This window comes from Hypanus sabinus, chromosome 19 (assembly GCF_030144855.1).
Source record: "Hypanus sabinus isolate sHypSab1 chromosome 19, sHypSab1.hap1, whole genome shotgun sequence".
Classification (NCBI taxonomy): domain Eukaryota; kingdom Metazoa; phylum Chordata; class Chondrichthyes; order Myliobatiformes; family Dasyatidae; genus Hypanus; species Hypanus sabinus.
In genome coordinates, this window is record NC_082724.1 from 71,815,313 (window position 1) to 71,835,966 (window position 20,654).

The following is a 20,654-nucleotide window of genomic DNA, read 5'->3' on the forward strand; positions in this document are numbered from 1 at the left end:
TATCAGGAGAGATATACTTGTTGTAGGATACAGAGCATCTGACCTACTTAATTTGCCTGAGCATTGCTGGTTCTTACCATTTGCAGGCAAGGACTGCTTTATTTTCTGAGAAGTTGCAATTGAAATAGAAAAGGTGCAAATTTCAGTGAGTATCCCCACTAAGAAAGAAAATTCAATAAATGAAACAACTGTTGACATCTGGTCCTAGGACTGCCCCGAGGAACTCCTGACGCCATGTCTTGTGGCTGGGGAGATTGAAGACTAAATCATGGTTAGAAAATGGGCCTGGAAAACTTGCCATGGATTTTTTTTTTTGCGGCTAATCAGTATCAGCTTTATTATCACTGATATGTGATGTGAAATTTAGTTGTTTTGTGGCAGAAGTATAGTGCTGAGATAAAAACCAGTTAATAAGGAATAATGAGATAGTGTTCGCAGACCTTTCAAAATCTGATAGTGATGGCAAAGTCATTGTGGATGGGTCTTCAGGCTCTTGAATCTTTTCCCTAATGTTAGTATCAAGAAGAGGGCATGTCCCAGATGGTGAGGGTCCTTAATGATTGATGCTGCAAATGTAACTTTGCTTTTTATCTCATGTGATAGCAGCATTTCATAAACATGACAGCGAAGCATCATCAAAGTTTGTGTTGAAATATGAAAGTGGAGTGTGAAACCACAGACTTATATGTGTGTTTTGTACCACAGAATTAAACTAACATTCAATATTAACCTGCATGGGTAGAAACAAAATGCCATTAAATCATTTGTGGAAGTGAAACAGGATAGACAATGAATAATAAATTGAAGAACATAAAAATAAATAACTGGGAGAAAATATAGTGACATTTATCCTCTTTCTTTCTTATAAGTGCAGATTGCCATGAGTCACAGTGTAGACACGTATTATGTTCAGATCATCACCAGTATAATAGATGCAATAATTTATTTTTAACATAAAGTTAATTCCTCTAATAAAATATTGTCCAGAAAAAATATGATATAAACCCATTAGTCAGAAAGATAACACCTTTGTTTTTGCAGTTTCTCGTATATATGATAATGTATCTAATCTGTAGACATGCCCCCACAAAATTTTACATATTACTTTGTGGACTTTTTTTAAACACTTTGCCTCTAATAACTCGGTGTAGACAAATTGTTTAGCTTATATCGTGGCTTGCATAAACTACAGTTACAACTACATGAGGACAGTTGTGCCTTCAACCCTGCCATCAGACAAAAGATTCCATCGCATAAAAATCTTGGTTCCTATCTGCAGCTGAACTCGCCTCGTCTTTGCCTCATTCACCTGCTACCTCTCTGTACAGCCACTCTATTTCACTGCTGTCCTAGCTCGTCTCTCTTCCTCCACTAGCTCATCCAAAACTCTGCTTTTGCTTCAGTCCTACTTCATATTAAGTGCCAGTCATTTGCCTGGCCAGAATTAACTCCTTGTCTCTAAGTTGTTTAATTCAATCTTTTTTCTCTGTATTTAAATCCATTCATAGCTTTTCTCTCTCCCATTCTAGTTTTCAGCATATATACATTTCCTTCAAACCTCTGGACTTTTTTTTTGCATTGTTGCTCCCTTCCCATTTGCTATGCCTTCTGTGGTTCTGGACTTGAAACTCCAGGGTACTCAACTTAAACTGTTTCCTTTCCAGAACTGTTGTTAACTCCACCTTTTCATTACAGTATTTCTAATATCCCCCTTTCACTAAGGATGTACATTTCTCTTTATAAATCCTTCCCCATATCAGAAAAATGTCTTGATAGCCCTGCATTTCTTTATACAGAGGACCAAATTAATCCATTTGCTATTACCCTCCTCTGTCTAATTAAACTTGCTGTCTCAGGGATTATATTCTTATTTGACTCTCCTTGATCTTATTACAAGCTATTGTTATGCGTAACCTAATGAGAATTAATGTGTGAAGCAACACACACAAAATGCTGGTGGAACACAGCAGGCCAGGCAGCATCTATAGGGAGAAGCACTGTCGATGTTTTGGGCCGGGACCCTTCGTCAGGTGTGAATATTATTTCATTATATATATAATACACACACACACACACACACACACACACACATATATATATACTTCATTATATATGAAAAACATATTTTCTCCTGATGTTACTCAGGATCTCTCATCCCACTTCATTATATATTGACTATTTTGTAGTGTCTTCTGTTCTAAACTGGAAACTGTATTCAACATTGCTTCTAATTTTCATTATTCCCTTGTCTTAAGATGGTTCACTGTTGATGTTCCCCTTTCTCAATTTCTCTAATTCTATTTGTGGGGGTAAGATTGATACATTTCCATCATAACCCTATTCACTCCAAACACTATTTTCAATCCTGTGATTGTAAGGACTTTGTTCCCAGAATCTTAGTCCGCTATAGTCTGATGATTATAATTGTCACTGCTTTCTAGAAAGCAAAAACAAGCATTTATCTGAATCTTGATTGGCAAGAGTGTTAACTTGTTTCATTTATTTTTGCTGAACTGCATTTCCTTCCTTACCAAAACTTTGAGAATTACCCTTGCACGCAGTTTACACCCTACATACCTTCACATTATTCTTAAAATAGTTCCTCCCTAGTTTATGAACACTGGATTTATGTAGAGCCTGACATATGATCAGGTACTTTGGATACCAGCAGGATGTATTTGTTGTCTTCTGTAGAGCTGCAGGCATGGTCCCACAAACTATGTGGGAACTTGTGATCGCATTTCTGACTTGCAAATTGCTTGGCTCAGGAATAGTTCTCAGGAATGGAACCTTCCCAAATGAATAGCAAACTAACAGGCCTTTAATTTTCTACATGGAAGCACAGGTGACTGCAGAAACAGGAATCTGAAGCAACATAGAAATGCTGGAGGTAACCAGCAGGTCAGGAGGCATCTCGGGGGGAAATGGACAGTTGCCATTTCGGGCTGAGCCCTTTCTTCTGAATCCAGAAGTGACCTGAGTCCTGAGTCCAGATGAAGGGACTTGACCCAAAACATGAATTGTCCATTTCCCTCCATAGATGCTGCCTGACCTGCGGTGTTCAGTATGCAGATTATTTTCAACCTTCTGTCTTCATTCTTTCTTAACTAGGGCCATTACATCTGTAGATTTTCCATTCATTAAACCACTTATACTTAAAACAAAGATATGGTTGATCTAAACATGAATAAAATATCATATTTTTAAAACCAAGATGAAATGTTAATCCTTGAGATATTTTAGGATTTATTGTTATGATATATGTTTCTTCTGCTTGATGTGAAGATGCATTTAAACTGTTTCTCTTTTCCATAGATGCTGCCTAGCCTGCTAAGTTCCTCCAGCGTTTTGTGTGTGTTGCTTGGATTTCCTCATTTGTGATTAAAACTATTTAACTTGATTCATTGAATTGCATGAACACAAGTAGTACAAGAATGTTTATTTTAAGTTTAATTTCTTCTAGAAAAAACTTCAGAAATGAACTCAAACATATGGAACATCAGAGAGATGTTAAACATTCCAACAGGAGCTGGGTAAGTAGCAATATTTTTTAAAATTGAGCTACTGAGCAGGTAATTCCTGATACACAGGCATTGGAGAATGGATGGCGCTACTGCCCTGAAAATAGATTGGAAAAAAAGTAATTATTTCTTTTATGCTGAAATCACACATTGATAGCAATGTTTGCAACAAGTTTTGATAGCTGTCCTGAATATCAGTTAATTGGACTGGACATTACCTGTCATGATTTATCCAAATACAAATACCATTTTTCATACATCAATTTGCATGAGGTTTATTGAAAATTTACTGACAAATTGAATCAAAATATCATGAATTGCAACCTTCATTTTTCATTTACTCTGAATCAATGCATGTAGTCATTTTTAGGTGGAAAAGTCATAACTTTTAGATGCTCCATCTTCCTATGGTTTTCCCCATTTCCATGAAAGCCTGTGCAGCAAACCACTGCCATTTATTAATATGCATTTTAAAAAGGAGAAAAACTGGATAGTACTTGCTTAAAACAAAGGTATCACAGATTCAAAATTTTGATTTGTTATTGGGTGCTACATTTGAAACACAATTCAGTGTATTAAAAGAGAGAGAGATCCAATTGCTTGTTGCAAATATTTAAATTTGATTGCTGAGTGCAGTGAAAATCCAGTAATAGTTGCATCTGAAGTTTATTGCAGGCATTGCTTCCTCCTGTTTGCCCTTTTTAGATGAGCCTGATCAATGTTTGTATATTATGATATATAGCTTTATTTGGAAGCAGTTGCACAAAGCACTTTGTATCATCTTAGATATTTATATAGTTATGCATGCTGTGTCCTTTTCCTTCTCATTGTAAACATTTTTACAATGCAGTTATATTGGTCTGTCAGGAGATGTTCATATGCAAAGTACTTGGACCTAAGTTCTCTTTAATTACTGTCCAATTTCTGGTTAATTTAGATCTGCAAACAAACAAAGTTCATTTATTAAATGCTACTTCTCCAATCTACATTATAAACATACCATTTGCAGCAAAACAGCATTTGCTCTTTTCTTTTATAATCTCCTAGAAATTAAGTAGGATTCATCTAAATCTTGCTGGAGGAACTCAGCCGGCTGGCAGCATCTATGGAAAAGAGTAAACAGTTGATGTTTTGGGCTGAGGCTCCTCATCAGGACTGGAAAAAAAGATGAGGTCTGAGTAAGAAGGTAGGGGAGGGGAAGAAGAAGTACAAGGTGGTAGGTGATAGATGAAACCAGCGGGGGAGGGGTGAAGTAAAGAGCTGAGAAGTTGATTGGTAGAAGAGTTAAAGGGCTGGGGAAGGGGGAATCTGATAGGAAAGGGTAGAAGGCCATAGAAGAAAGGGAAGGGGGCGGAGCAGCAGAAGGAGGCTCTTAAGGTAAGGAGATGAGGTGAGAGAGGGAATTGGGGATGGTGTAGGTAGAGGGGCAATTACTAGAAGTTCGAGAAATCGATGTTTGTGCTATCAGTTTGGAGGCAACACACACAGAATATAAGTTGTTGCTCCCGCAACCTGAGTGTGGCCTCCTTGCAACTGTAAAGGAGGCCATGGACTGATAAGTCGGATTGAGAATGGAAAGTAGAATTGAAATGGGTGATCACTGGGAGATCGCACTTTTTTGGGCGGATGGAACTTTGGTGCTTGGTGAAGTGGTCTCCCAGTCTACATTGTCTCTCATCAATACACAAGTGGGCACACCAGGAACACTGGATAGAGTAGATGACCTTAGCAGACACACAGGTGAAGTGTCGTCTCACCTGGAAGCCAGATCGATCGGGAAACAGAGGTCTCGGCAGACGACACTCACGAGGGCACCCGTGGCAGGCTCGTTCCCCTCTCTGTCTCGGTGCACACAGTGCGTCTTTTCTCTTAAAAAGCTTTTGCTACCGTTGGTCTGCCGGCCGTCGCCCATGGTCCCCGCTCAGACCCTGTCCGCAACCCCTGGTGCATTCTTGGACTTTTGTGGTTTCATTTCAGAAAGCATAAAGCTTTATCATTGTAAATCGGAGCTCGCCGGGCCTCCTGCTTACTTCGGACTCCACACTGAGTGTCAACCATACCACTGGTAATCCTTTTAAGTGCCTCTGGAAAACGTGTTCCCGAAAATCTCCGGGAACCCCGCCAATCCCCCTGTACAGAAATTGCATGTGTCAAGTCGGTGGGATGCCTGCCGGAAGTCCTGCCGGGCAGGTCGCACCTTGGTCCCGCCAGGCGGGGCAAATCCGACCTTCATAGTGCTCTCCGGGCTTAACTCGTTAACTGGCGCCGCGACTGACCGTACAACAATGACATGTGTCAAACCAGCGGTAACACGGTTCTAAGAGTAAGTACCAGGAGGGAGATTAGTGGAGAGGGACGAATGGAGAAGGGAGTCGAGTAGGGAGTGATCCCTGTGGAAAATGGGAAGTGGAGGGGAGGGAAAGATGTGCTTGGTGGTGGGATCCCATTGGATTTGGCGGATGTTATGGAGAATTAAGTGTTGGACATAGAAACTAATGGGGTGGTTGGTGAGCAGAAGAGGAACCTTATCCCCATTGGGGGGGGGGGGGGAAGGCAGATGTGTGTGAAATGGAGGAGATGTGTGTGAGGACAATGTTGATGGAGAGTGGAAAGCCCCTTTCTTAGTTCTGGAATGAAATGCCTCATTCTGAGAACTGATGTGGCAGGGGCAGAGGAACTGAGAGAAAGGGGCTGGCATTTTTACAAGTGACAGAGTGGTAAGAGGTATAGTCCAGGTAGCTGTGAGAATCATTGGGTTTATAAGATATCAGTAGATGAACTATCTCCAGAGACAGACAGATCGAGAAAGGGGTGTGCGATGTTGGAAATGGACCAAGTAAATTTGAGGGCAGGATGAAAGTTAGAGGCAAAGCTGATGAAGTCAACAAGCTCAGCATGAGTGCAGGAAGCAGCACTGTCAATGTAGGATCGGCTTGTAACATAGGCTGTTCCACAAGGCCGACAAAAAGGCAGGCATAGCTGGGACCCATGTGAGTGCCCATGGTTACACTTTTGGTTTGAAAAAAGTGGGAGGGGCCAAAGGAGAAATTATTGAGTGAGGACCAGTTCCACCAGATGGAGGAGAGTGGTGATGGAGGGCACACACCAACCTGATAGTTCCCTTACCCCACACCTCCCATTTCTACCTCTGCTCTGTCTGCAAACGTGCGCAATATAAGACTAACTATACCATCTTTATTTACTCTTAATTTCATGAATCGAAATGCCTCCTGAGCATAAAGGTATGACATGTTTCGTCATTTATTGCATATGGTGCTCCCAATATAGCCTCCTCAGCATTAGTGAGACCTGAAGCAGATTGGGGAATCACTTCATCAAGCACCTGCTCTCTGTTACCTTGACACCCAGTGGCCAGCCATTTGAAATCCACATCCCCCTCCCATTTTCACACTGACATGCCTGCCCGCAGCCTCCTGTACTGCCAAGTTGAGGCTACTTGCAGACTGGAGGAGCCAACACCTGATATACCATCTTGGTATCTCCAACTGGACAGCACCAATTTAGGTTCCTCCGATTTCCAGTAACTGCTCCCCTGTGTATCCACATTCTTTGTTTTTCCTCATCCCTCTGGCCACTTTACCCCTTCTCTTTCCCCTCCCCTGTCCTCATTCAGCCCGTTGCCCATACCTTCATCCCTCTGGATCCCCACCTCCTTCCATGGTCTACTGTTCTCTCTCATCAGATTCTGTCTTCTTCAGCCCCTTTGTTTCTTCCACTTATCACCTTATTTCTCAAATTGTGGTCCTGTCCCCTCCCACCCTACCTTCCTGTCTCCTACCTTCCCCATCATCTGATTCACCTATCACCCACCAACCTGTGGTCCTCCTCCTCCCTCCACACCCCCAACCCTTTAATTCTGGGTGCTGCCCCCTTTCCAGTTGCAATGAGGGGTCCTGACCTGAAATGTTGACTGTTAATTTCCCTTTATAGATGCTGCCTGAACTTTAGATTTCCTGTAGCACTATCAGAGCTTTCGCTACATTTCTTCCTTGAGCTTTTTAAATGTGGAAGGGCTTGGGTTGTCAGGAGATGAGTTATTGACTTAAGGATACCCAGCCTCTGCTCTGAAATTAACCACAGTGTTTAGGTTGTGGAAGTAGCCCTCTTGGCCTTTCAAGCCTCTTTTGCCATTCATCAAAACCATGTTGAACCTTCTTAAACACAATTTTCCTCATAACATTGGTTTAATATTCAGAAATCAAATTATGTCTGTTTTGAATGAACCAGATGATTGATTCTCCAAGGTTTAGTGGAGTAGAGCATTCAAGAGATTCACCCACTCTGTGTGTGTGTGTGTGTGTGTGTGTGTGTGTGGGGGTGGGGGGGGGGGTACTATACTCTGTTGCATGTAGCAGAACTGGCCTAACAGTTTTAGCAACCTGTTTCAATTCTGACCTCTGGTGATATTGGCATATTCTCCCTGTGACTGCATGGGTTTTCTTCCTTTATCCAAAATGTATGCTGACAGTTTGGTGAATTACCTATTTTTAAATTGCTATTGCTGAAGGTGGATTCAAGGAGAAATGAGGCCAGGGGTCTGTTTTAAAGAACGTGTGAGAACAGTGTGCTAGAATAATGTGAGAATAAAGGCTAAAGGTGAGTATAATGAGGTAATGGGAGTGATAGAATTGCTCTGAGATGCAGCATAAACTTTGGTAGATGAATCTTTACATTTTTATGAAATATGAAAAATGTACTCAACTTGTCCTCATCTTGGTTTGAAAATGGCCCACATCATTGTAATTTTACTCAATATTCCAGATTTGGTCCTAACAAGTTTCTAAGTAATTGCAGTAAGATTATATTCCTCTAGTCAAATCCTCTCCTTATAAAAACCTGTGGAGCATTTGTCTTCCGAATCACTTGCTGCATTTGAATATTAGCTGTAATCAATAAAATTTATCTGTAGTCGAAACATAAGTTGACAGATTTGGCTTCATATCAATGCATTTTTCAATTAATTGCATGTTTAATGCTTGCTTACCACTAATTCTTTCAATACAGGATGACTAAATCTGCCACTTGGAATAGTGCTCCCAGTGACCATTCCAGTTTGACTGATTCTCAGTTTCTTTTCGGATCACAATTTTGCCCTGAAAATTCAGAGTCTCAGGATTTTAACCTGCCTTCAAGAACCCAGAGGAACTCCCAGCAGAACTCACAACACAATGAAGTAAGACTAGTCTGAATGGGTGTCTCAATCTCAGGATTCAATTTATGAGGGGCAAGTAAAAAAGGAGCTATCATTCCTAGAGATTTGATTGTGTAGCAATATTTTGTCTACAGGATCACATGATAAAATTATAATGAGTAAATGTAGTTAACAATCATTTCTACATAAAGCATTGCTAGTCTTAAAATTGAATTGACAACATCTACAATCCTTGCTAGTAACACCAATGTTTTCTTAGAGGTAGGTGAACTTAAATGATGGCAGTTATAATGCATTGTATGTTTCAGTCCTAGCAATATAAATTGGTGTCCCCATAGTAGAATAAGAAGGGAATGCTATGTTTTTCATTTTGCCCATGTATAAAAGGTTACATTGGCATACCTTGGGTCACTTCACACTTTGAAACTAACTGGAGATTGCTCATATTCCAAAGTTTTCAGCCAATGCTCAAACTAATGAGTGTTCTTTTGTGACTATAACAAATGAAAAAAGGAACAGAAGTTTACCTCAGCGATCATCCAGCAAATGGGACTGGATTTGACAGGCTACTCTGAGACATTGACACAAAAGATGTAACAGAAATGTATGTTTACCAAGATCCTCCTTCCTACAACCTTCTCCTCCATCATCTTGCACTCCCACTCCCATAGCACCCTATGTACTACAGGTATCTGCCTACTTGGGGTATTGCCTGTTGTAAATTGTAATTTCATTTTCATTCACACCCAATGTTGTACTCACAAGTTATTGGAGTGAAGTTTGTTCAGATCAGAATCAGGTTTAATATCACTGGCATATGCCGTGAAATTTGTTTCGTGACGGAAGTACATTGCAATACATAGTGATAAAAGGTGTGTGTGTGTGTGTGTGTGTCCACGTGTGTGCACGCGTGCGTGTGTATCTATAGAAAGAGAGAGAGAGAGATAGTATAAATGTAATAAGTAGTGCAAAAAGAGGGGAAAAGTACTGAGGAAATGTTCATGGGTTTATTGTCCATTTGAAAATCTGATGGTGGAATGGAAGAAGCTACTCCTGCTATTCCTGAAATGTTGAGTATATGTCTTCAGGATCTCCTTGAGCATAGGGCATGTCCTAGGTCATGGAGTCCTTAATGATGGATGCCACCTTTTAGAAGCATCGACTTCAGAAGGTCTTTACTATTCCCTCCAACCTTCAACTCTGAGGCAGAGCGCTCTGTCCTCAGTAAGGGCCTCACCTTTGTCCCCCTTCGCCCACACCTCAGCGAGTTCTGTTTATGCCATGATGACAAACTCTTCTTCTGCCGGCTCCATCTCCGAGCTTACTTCTTTGACAAGGACTCTCCGACCCCCACCGATGACCCCTTCTCCCATCTTCAACCCTCCTCGTCTTCATGGACACCCTGCTCTGGTCTTCTGCTTGCTCTGGATCACTTTATTGCTAATTGCCGACGAGATATCAACCGTCTCGACTTCACCACAACGTGTTCCAATTCCAACCTCACTCCTTCCAAATGCTCTGCTCTCTGCTCCCTCTGCACCAATCCCAACCTTACTATAAAACCCGCTGATAAGGGGGGGAGCTGTTGTAGTCTGGCGTACTGACCTCTACTTGGCCGAGGCACAGCGACAACTCTCTGATACCTCCTCTTATTTACCCCTTGATCATGACCCCACTAAGGAGCTCCAGGTCACTGTCTCCTATACCATCACCAACCTTATCAGCTCTGGGGATCTCCCATCCACTGCCTCATGGTTCCCACACCCCGCAATTCCTGTTTCTACCTCCTACCCAAGATCCACAAACCTGCTTTTCCAGGTAGGCCCATTGTCTCAGTTTGCTCCTGCCCCACCGAACTAATTTCTGCATACCTTGACACTATTTTATCCCCCCTTGTTCAATCACTTCCCACCTATGTTCGTGACACTTCTCACACTTTGAATTTTTTCAATGATTTTAAGTTCCCTGGCACCCACTTCCTTATTTTCGCCATGGACGTCCAGTCCCTATATACCTTCATCCCCCACCAGGAAGGTCTCAAAGCTCTCTGCTTCTTTTTGGATTCCAGACCTAACCAATTCCCCTGTACCACCACTCTCCTCCGTCTAGATGAATTAGTTCTTACTCTCAATAATTTCTCCTTTGGCTCCTCCCACTTCCTCCAAACCAAAGGTGTAGCCATGAGCACCCACATGGGTCCCAGTTATGCCTGCCTTTTTGTTGGCTTTGTGGAACAGTCCATGTTCTAAGCCTATATGGGTATCTGTCCCCCCTTTTCCTTCGCTACATCGACGACTGCATTGGTGCCGCCTCCTGCACGCATGCTGAGCTCGTTGACTTCATTAACTTTGCCTCCAACTTTCACCCTGCCCTCAAATTTACCTTGTCTATTTCTGACACCTCCCTCCCCTTTCTTGATCTTCCTGTCTCCATCTCTGGAGACGGCCTATCTACTGATATCTACTATAAGCCTACAGACTCTGACAGCTACCTGGACTATTCCTCTTCCCACCCTGTCTCTTGCAAAAATGCTATCCCCTTCTCACAATTCCTCCGTCTCCACCACATCTGCTCTCAGGATGAGGCTTTTCATTCCAGGATGAAGGAGATGTCTTCCTTTTTTAAACAAAGGGGCTTCCCTTCTTCCACCATCAACTCTGCTCTCAAACGCATCTCTCCCATTTCCCGCACATCTGCCCTCACCCCATCTGCCCACCACCCCACTCAGGATGGGTTCCCATTGTCCTCACCTACCACCCCACCAGCCTCCGGATCCACCGTATAATTCTCCATAACTTCCGCTACCTCCAATGGGATCCCACTACCAAGCACATCTTTCCCTCTCCCCTCTTTCTGCAGGGATAGCTCCCTACACGACTCCCTTGTCCACTCGTCCCCCCCATCCCTTCCCACCGATCTCCCTCCTGGCACTTATCCTTGTAAAAAGAACAAGTGCTACACCTGCCCTTACACTTCCTCCCTCACCACCATCCAGGGCCCCAGACAGTCCTTCCAGGTGAGGTGACACTTCACCTGTGAGTCGGCTGGTGTGATATACTGTGTCTGGTGCTCCCTGTGTGGCCTTCTATATATTGATGAGATCCGACGCAGACTGGGAGACCATTTCGCTGAACACCTATGCTCTGTCCGCCAGAGAAAGCAGGATCTCCAAGTGGCCACACATCTTAATTCCACGTCCCATTCCCATTCTGATATGTCTATTCATGGCCTCCTCTTCTGTCAAGATGAAGCCACACTCAGGTTGGAAGAACGACACCTTATATACCGGCTGGGTAGCCTCCAACCTGATGGCATGAACATTGACTTCTCTAACTTTCGTTAATGCCCCTCCCCTTCTTACCCCATCCTGATATATTTAGTTTTTTTTCTCTCTCTCTCTGCCCATCACTCTTCCTGTTCTCCATCTCCCTCTGGTGCTCCCCTCCCCCTTTCTTTCTCCCAAGGCCTCCCGTCCCATGATCCTTTCCCTTCTCTGGCTCTGTATCCCTTTTGCCAATCACCTGTCTGGTTCTCAGCTTCACCCCACCCCCTCTGATCTTCTATCATTTCACATTTCCCCTCCCCCTCCTACTTTTAAATCTCTTACTATCTTTCCTTTCAGTTAGTCCTGACGAAGGGTCTTGGCTCGAAACGTCAACAGCTCTTCTCCCTATAGATGCTGCCTGGCCTGCTGCATTTTCTGTGTGTGACTTTAGAAGGTGTCCTGGATACTGGGGAGGCTAGTGCCATTGATGGAGCTAGTTAAGTTTACAAGTTACTGCAGCTTTTTCTGCTTCTGTGTAGTGGCCCCTCCATGCTAGATCATGATGAAACCAGTTAGAATGTTCTCTACAGTATATATGTGGAAATTTGTGAGTCTCTTTGGTGACATACCATTTCTCCTCAAATTCCTAATGAAATATAGCTGCTGTCATACCTTATTTGTAATTGCATCAATATGTTGAGCCCAGGATAGATCCTCAATGATGTTAAGATCCTGGAACTTGACACTGCTCACCCTTTCCACTTCTGATCCCTCAATGAGGACTGGTGTGTGTTCTTTTGACTTACCTTTCCTGAAGTGCACAATTAATTCCTTGGTAATACTGACTTTGAGTGCAAGGTTGTTGCTGTGACACCATTCAGCCAGCTGATCTACCTTGCTCCTGTACATCACCTTGTTGCCATCTGAAATTCTGCCAACAATGGTTATGTTGTCAGCAAATTTCTAGATGGTGTTTGATTTGTGCCTAGCTACGCAGATGTGGGTGTATAGACAATAGAGCACTGGGTAAGCACGCATCCTTGAGGTGCGCCAGTGTTGATCGTCAGTGCGGAGGAGATATTATTTCCAGTCCCCACAGACTGTGGTCCCCTGGTGGGGAAGTCAAGGATCCATTTGCAGAAGGAGGTACATAGGCCCAGGCATACTGAGCTAGAGTCAATAAAAGCCGCCTGACATAAGGATTACTATTGTCCAGGTGATCCAAGGTTGGGTGGAGAGCCAGTGAGATTGCATCCACTGTACACCTATTTTGGCAATAGGCAAGTTGCAGCAGGTCCAAGTCCTTGCCTAGGCAGCAGTTGATTCTGGCCATGACCAACCTCTCTAAGCACTTCATCACAGTAGATGCTCGTGCCACTGGATGATAATCATTGAGGTAGCTCAAACAATACACACAAAATGCTGTGGAACACAGCAGGCCAGGCAGCATCTATCAGGTAGCTCACTCTGTTCTTCTTGGGTATTGGTAGGATTGCCACCCTTTTGAAGCAGGTGGGAACCTCTGACTGCAGCAGTGAGAAATTGAAGATGATTGAGAGATAGACCTGTGTAAAATATTAATTGTACCGACCAAATAATAGGCACCCAAGGGATTTTGAAATAGTGTAAAACATTGCATTGGTCAGACAATTGGCAAGGATGTTCTATTGCTATAGTCCCCATTGCAAGTTATACTCCAATATTTATGTTTTAAAAATCATCATTTGATAAATAAATGCCAGTCAGATAATCAAGTTAAGGTTAATTAAATTCTCATTCTTGCTAGTCTATCTTTTATCATATTTGTCTGTTATTTAATTTCAATTATATTTGACTATCTCCATGGTATAACGTAATTTAGATAGTCCAGTCAGTTCCCATGTCAAAAACAAGTTATCTATTTTTGGCTCATGATAATGGTTTACAATTTAATGTTACTGTTTTTTGAAATAATTCATTGTCAACATTTATGATTAACAGATTGCTCACATTTTACAGACAGAATTATTTCTGAGTGCTGTGCAGCATAGTGACATAAATATTTAAATGATATTGCTGTCTTGCAGGTCAAAATTCAATTACTCCTTTGATGGGGAGACCACAACAATATTATTATGTGCATGTTTCCCAGTTTTTCCTTTTTTTTTAAGAGGATCCAGTTTGCAACTGCACTAGGCACAATATTTTGCTGCATGGGCATGGGATACATACTAAGTGGACCAACACAAAGCACAAACCTCCTTTATCTCATCCATACCACTCCACCTGTGACAGATGTGTCTATTCATCACAACAGAAGTAGAAGTGATCACAGACGAAGTTCTGTCTTCCCACTGAGGACGTCATCATACTGGATGGTGCTACAGATGTGCTAAATGGGAGGAACTCAACAGAAAATGATTTCTAACTATTTTTAATTTTGATAAAATGTATTTTTTTTCCAGTAGATACACTATTTGAACTCATGAGCATTTGAAGGATTTTCTGTTTAAATTGATATTTACTGGATTGCTTGAATTTGAGCATGTTATTGGATAAATGGTGCAGGCCTTTGTCTTTGTGAATAAGATAACCACACACTGCTGTGTGCTTTTCCATAATGCTGGAAGGAGGACCTGCCTGGTATTTCTACTCTCTCCTGCCTCCTAGCTGATTTCCTAGCTTGGTCAACGAATTGTGTTCAATCAACTTTAAACAGAAGTATCTTGAGAGGGACTTCATCAGGTAGCATCATATAAATGTTATATAACTAACATACTGTCTATTGACATTTCCCTATACATTACTTTAAAAAGTCAGTCAGTTATGTGCCAGTTAAAATGCAATTGCATCTACTGTAAATTTGTGGAAAATTATAAAGAATTAACCTGAGTTCTACACTTTCTACTGTTCAATTATAGAAAGATATTGACAGAGTCACAAGAGGCAAATCATTTTTTTCTGATTTATTGACAATAACACAAGCAACTCACATCGGAAAACAAATTGAAAATAATCACTAACATTCTTACTACATCTAAATCTGAAAGCAGCTGTGAACCAAGGTATTTGCTGCCACAAGTTTACATCACAGTTTCCCAGATATTGCATTAGAATTCAATGAAGGGTCTCAATGTGAAACATTGACTTACCTTTTGTTTGCACAGATGCTGCATGACCCTCTTAGTTCCTCTAGCAGTTTGTTTTAGAACTATGTCATCAGCAAAATCTTTGACTTAGTTCAAATACTTAGCCCTGCAGTATTTCTTATCAAATGGCACAGGGCTCGATGGCTGCCTGGCCTTATTCTTCTCCTGTGTCTTATGGTCTTATAGTGTTTAGCTACAGACTGCCAAAATATGCCTCTATTTGCACTCAGTTTTCTGCTGAATAACAATTCTCAACCTGTGTCTGTTGATTACTCCTAACTGCATATACATTAATCTTGTTGACTAATGTTCTGCATGAAACCTTTTTGAAAGTGCTCAGGTAATCCAAGTACAGCACATCCACTTGTTCCTCCTCCCCCATCTGACCTACTCATTATATTTTCAAAAGATCTCCAGTAGCTTAGGCCAATAGCTGAGGGCATCAAAAATAAAGATGCCTGCCTCCGTTGAATACTCATTTAAGGAGAGTTTAGTATATACCAAATGAGGCTTGTATAAATTGTATGTTTTAATTTGTTTTAAAAATCAAGCTTCTTGAGAAGTACCAACATTTACTTCTTTTAATTTACAGAGTGAATTGAAATTTTATGAAAGATACCAAGCTAAACCACATATTTTTGCTACGGAAAATAAGGAAACTAGCTCAGTTACTCAGCTTTGCTTTGGGAAACCCAAAGGGTTATTGGAACAGTTTGAAATCAGCAAGCGGAAAGCAAAAGAAAAGCAAGAAAGGTAGTTACTACAGAGAAAATGACTAACTGACTAACATGCCACTCTAATACTTTCCAATAACATCCTTGATTCCATTTAATGTTTTGTTTTGTCATTTTAGTGAGTACTTCAATAACTGGATTTCTAAACTCCAGGACAACGTTGAAGAGGTATGTATGCAGCAAGGTTAAATATTACTCTCATTTTATTACTTTTATATTTTCAGTGGTCACCTCAGCAGCAGGGGTGGTACAGAATAATATCTGGAACACATTCTCAAACAAGAGAAATCTGCAGACTCTGGAAATCCAAGTAGCACATACAAAATGCTGGAGGAACTTAGTAGGTCAGGCAGCATCTATGGAAAAGAGTACAGTCGATGTTTCGGGCTGAGACTTGTTGAATGGTGTAGACCCAAAACGGTGTCTGTAGCCTTTTCTATAGATACTGCCTGGGCTGCTGAGTTCCTACAGCATTTTGTGTGTGTCGCTTGGAACCCATTGTGCATACTTTGGGGGTAAAACCATTTTTACTACTTGGCCTTTGAAACCTGTCTTCCCCATTTGGATGCTTGATGATTGCCTCAATTCATAATACAGTTCATTTTGGCGATACTTACAATAACAGCAGCATGTAATCTCTTTGCACCAAGCTATTTTCATGGCCCAAACCTATCTTCTGATTGTGCACTGTTCCAGCAAATCAGACAGGAAACATAAGTTCATCAGTAATATTGAAAGGACCCCAGTAGTGTTTTTATGTGTGCCATTGGGAAGCAATGACCAGAAGCCTTAAAAATCATTCTGGTGAGATGAGCAGAGACAAGGATGGAAGAGATTTATATTCTTTATGCACCTCTGCATGGAATTATTGGGTAGAAAAGCCTGTCTTTGTACTGAAAATTGAATGAAATTCTGAGAAATAAAAAAATGCTCTTCCAATTTCTGGGTTACCTTCAGAAGTCTTCTTGTTTCAGTACAGTTTATTTTCAGAGTCATAGGCCACTCAATTCATCTAGTCCATGCCGGCCTAGTTTCTATCTAGTCCCATCTATCTGCACCTGGACCATAGTCCTCCATAGAGTACTTCTCTCAAGCATGTACCTATCCAAACTTCTCTTAAGTATTAGAATTGAACCCACATCTACTGTACCGTTCCCGCAAGCAGCTTTATCTACATTTGCACCACCCTCTGAGTGAAGATGTTCCCCTTCAGTTTTTCCTAAAATGTTTTATCTTTCACCTTGAACCTATGATCTGAAGTTCTAGTTTCACCCAACCTGAGGGGAAGAAAGCCTATATGCATTCACCTTATCTATACCCTTCGTAATTTTGTATAGCTCTATAAGGTATCCCTCAATCTCCTGTACTCTAGGGAATAAAGTCAGCCCCTAAAGTCCTAACAACATCTGTTCAAATTTTAACTGCATGTTTTCAAGCTTTTTTTCCAGGATTCAGTGGGTATTCTGCCAGAGTAAAAGCAAAGTAATGTGAGAGATAGTGAATGCTATCACTCTTATTAACATGATTACACTAAGTTCATCCCTACTACAAATATAAGCCCTTAAGTATACCATAACATCCAAGGGAAGCACATCGAGAACCTTGAACATTTTTGGTTAGTTTTGCTGTTCATGGCTGGCACTCCACTGGCATAGCAAAGGAAATTTTTTTCACTTAGCTTGAAGTGTTTTTTTTCTCCTTTCACCGCTAGTCCCAATCTTTCCAAGAGTCAGAGCAAAAAACAAAGTCAGGCAATCAGGTACAGAGATCAATTAAGATCATTTTCTTCACTCAGTTAACTAGATTTCTGATGCTTCCCTCAAGGAGGAGATCAAATCTTCCACCTGCTCTTATCTAATGAATCGGAAAAGGATATTCCTGGCTCATCAATCTGCAATTCTTCTTTTATGTCCAAAGTTCTTGTGTCTTGTATCTGGAAACCATCAAAGTCTCTGGCTTAACTACTTGATAGTTGCTGCTTGCTTGTGGCAACTAGCAAGGATTATGTTTTGTGTTGGGAATATAAAGTCAGTGAATATATAGTAACAGTCCTGTTTTTTCTAATTAATATCTTCTAGTCAGACAGCAATATTATATTTATTTTTAAACTGCTCTTCTTTCCCAAAATAGATTTACCAAGTTTACATAATTGTATGTAAGGAAATATATCCTGAGGAAAAATCCCAATTGGACCTTAATTGTTTCATGCAGTGCTTTTGTGCTTTGTAGCTCCTCATCACTCTTGAGTGCAAAAGCTTGTTTATGTTGCACATCTATAAATAGATATCCTTCTTTCAGTTAGTGTGTGGAGTCATACGACAGCACAGTCTAGCAAATTTTTAGTGCAATTGGATATATCCACTCCCTGTCTGTTGTAACCAAATGAAGCTTTTGTCTTAGAATAAAATCCTGCTTGATCAGGTTCCCATCTCACATGTGTTTCTTTTTATAGTCTTTTTCTTCAGGGTATCATGCCCATGTTTAAAATGGATAAAACTCTTGAAAATGCAGTTGTATGCACTCCCTACAATGTTGCATCCAAATCCAGAAATTGTAGATAATTTGTCTTACCAGTTTACGTTTCTGTAGATTAGCAGATCCTCACATCGTTTAAGGTGACAATGCCACATGAACACCATAAAGTCTGATATTTATACTGTTGCATCCTAGTGCTGAACTCATGCCTCCACTAGCATGTCACAATATAAACTTGTTGCCTAGATAATATTTTGCCTAAATAGTGCAATCTACCATGGTAGTCAGTGAATGCTAGCCATTATTTCCACAAGTGAAGTACAGTATATTATCTTAAAAATAAGGAATTTACCCATATCGGGTAGGTAAATTACTTGGGTTATGATTTTTGAATTAAAATATCATTCAGTGTGCAACATTTGGAAACTGATAGAGATAATAGTCTTGATCCTACCAATAATAATAACACAATTGTTTACTACATTTCTTCAAAATCAAAAAGATAATCATTAAAATTAACACATAAAATTCTGCATTACATAATTGGATAGATGAAAGAATAATGTAATTGTCAGGTATTCTCTTACTGATATTGATAGCACCTTTTTTGGCAAACAAAGATGTGTTATTGTTTACTAATTGCATACTTTTTCATTTTAAAGATTAAGGCATCCTTTAATAAACTTGAAAGGAAAACAGAACTACAAAACCAAACAGTTCTAGAAGGATTAGAAGATTTATCAAAAACAAGTAAGCTTACTTTATTGTAAGGCTTTTTAAATTATAGAAAATAACAAGTGGAACATCATCCAGTATTCTTATTATTCTTTAAGATTTTATGTTAGCAACACAGCATGGAAGAGGCCCTTCCAGTCCTTCGAGCCATGCTGCCCCAGCAACCCCTGATTAACCCTAAACTAATCGTGGAACAACTTACAATGACCTGTTAACCTACCCAATGCATCTTTGGACTGTGGGAGGAAACTGGAGATCCCAGGAAAAACCAATGCATTTCCCAGGGAGAACCTACAGAGATTCTTTACAGAACGGTGCCAGAATTGAACTCCGAGCTCCGGAACACCCCAAGCTGTAATAGTGTTGAGCTAACCACTACACAACTGTGTCACATAATTATTTCAGATGCACAGAGTTAAATAAATTGGGACATCCTTCATTAGACTGTACTCTGAGGTAATTTGAATATAGTAGCCAGCTTGGGTGTTCGATGCAATGTAATGTCTGCTCATTGCTGAGCCTGTCTGGATTTAATTCCATTAAAAGCAAATACCTATAAAGCCTGGATTAAAGCCAGTCACCATTAAAGTAGATGATGGCAACATATTTAATATATTCTTTAAGGATTTTAGCAGATTATTTGACAAATTTCCATGTGTAGACTAATAAGAAAAGTAAAAGCTGCAGGGATAAAAGGATAAATTCTGAATTCATTGGCAGAAAGTGAAAGGTAAAATTGGCTGGTTATGTATAGAGAGGCACACACAGAAGAGTTTTAGGTTAATTTGTCTTTTGTGGCACATACAGTGATTCAGATTTACCAGTGGCTGCATCGTACTGGTCAAGATGACGCCCTTATAAAACACTCCTTTCGTCAACATCTTCTGGATAGATTGTGAAACCATACTACTTTTATCTGTCTTTCATTTGTTTTTCCTCTTGAATATGATGCTTGAACTATTGGAGCCAGTGATTTGCGGATTTGAGATAGTTTGGGCATTTCACTGCTCTGCTGTCTCCTAGAGGATTCTGGGAGGCAGAGGCAGCATGCGGGAACCTCATGGCGAGAAGGATGCAGCATGGGGCATGAGACAATGTTTGACTCCATTTCACGGATTAAAGCAATGAGGGAGATTGAAACATTGAGGTGAATGCTGAAGGTGAGCACTGGCTGCCTGCCTTTTGATCGCTGGTGAGATCACTCTGCTATTGGAGAGAGGAGAGTGCCTTTTGATAGCTTCTCTACGAGAAGGATAGGCCTGCTGCTGGGCCCGGAGAATGTTACCCAGGTTTTCTGCATTTCAGATATGGACTTGGATTATAGATTTTTTTTTCAGCCCTATAATTTTTTATATTCTTTTTTTTTGGCCAGATCTTTCTCATTTTTTGTGCATGGGAATGGGGATTTGGGGGTCAATGTGTCTGTTTCATTTTTTTGTTCAGTTTTTGTGCAGGGAGAAGGGATTTGGAGGGGGTGTTGATGATCATGCTGCCGTTCTTTTCTTTTTCTTGGTTTTTGGCTATCTGGAGAAGAAGAATTTCAGATTTGTATACTTTGATAGTAAATGAACCTTTGACCAGTTAGGAGGTTTGTAAATGTTAGCAAAACTGGTTGGTAGTGAC

The 20,654-nt window shown here is 40.8% G+C and overlaps 1 protein-coding gene across 4 annotated transcripts in view; it reads left to right on the forward strand.

Moving 5' to 3' along the window:
- The window catches only part of LOC132378042 (uncharacterized), a 42,603-nt gene that overhangs the window by 6,635 nt on the left and 15,314 nt on the right, over positions 1–20,654 (forward strand). For 3 of the 4 annotated variants that reach the window (XM_059944684.1, XM_059944685.1, XM_059944683.1), the window contains exons 2-6: positions 3,464–3,533; positions 8,547–8,715; positions 15,680–15,840; positions 15,941–15,989; positions 18,959–19,046. In XM_059944684.1, the coding sequence (XP_059800667.1) occupies positions 3,464–3,533; positions 8,547–8,715; positions 15,680–15,840; positions 15,941–15,989; positions 18,959–19,046 (537 nt within the window). Of the gene's footprint in view, positions 1–3,463; positions 3,534–8,049; positions 8,139–8,546; positions 8,716–15,679; positions 15,841–15,940; positions 15,990–18,958; positions 19,047–20,654 lie in introns of those variants that run through there. The other variant, XM_059944686.1, reaches the window with a different exon arrangement.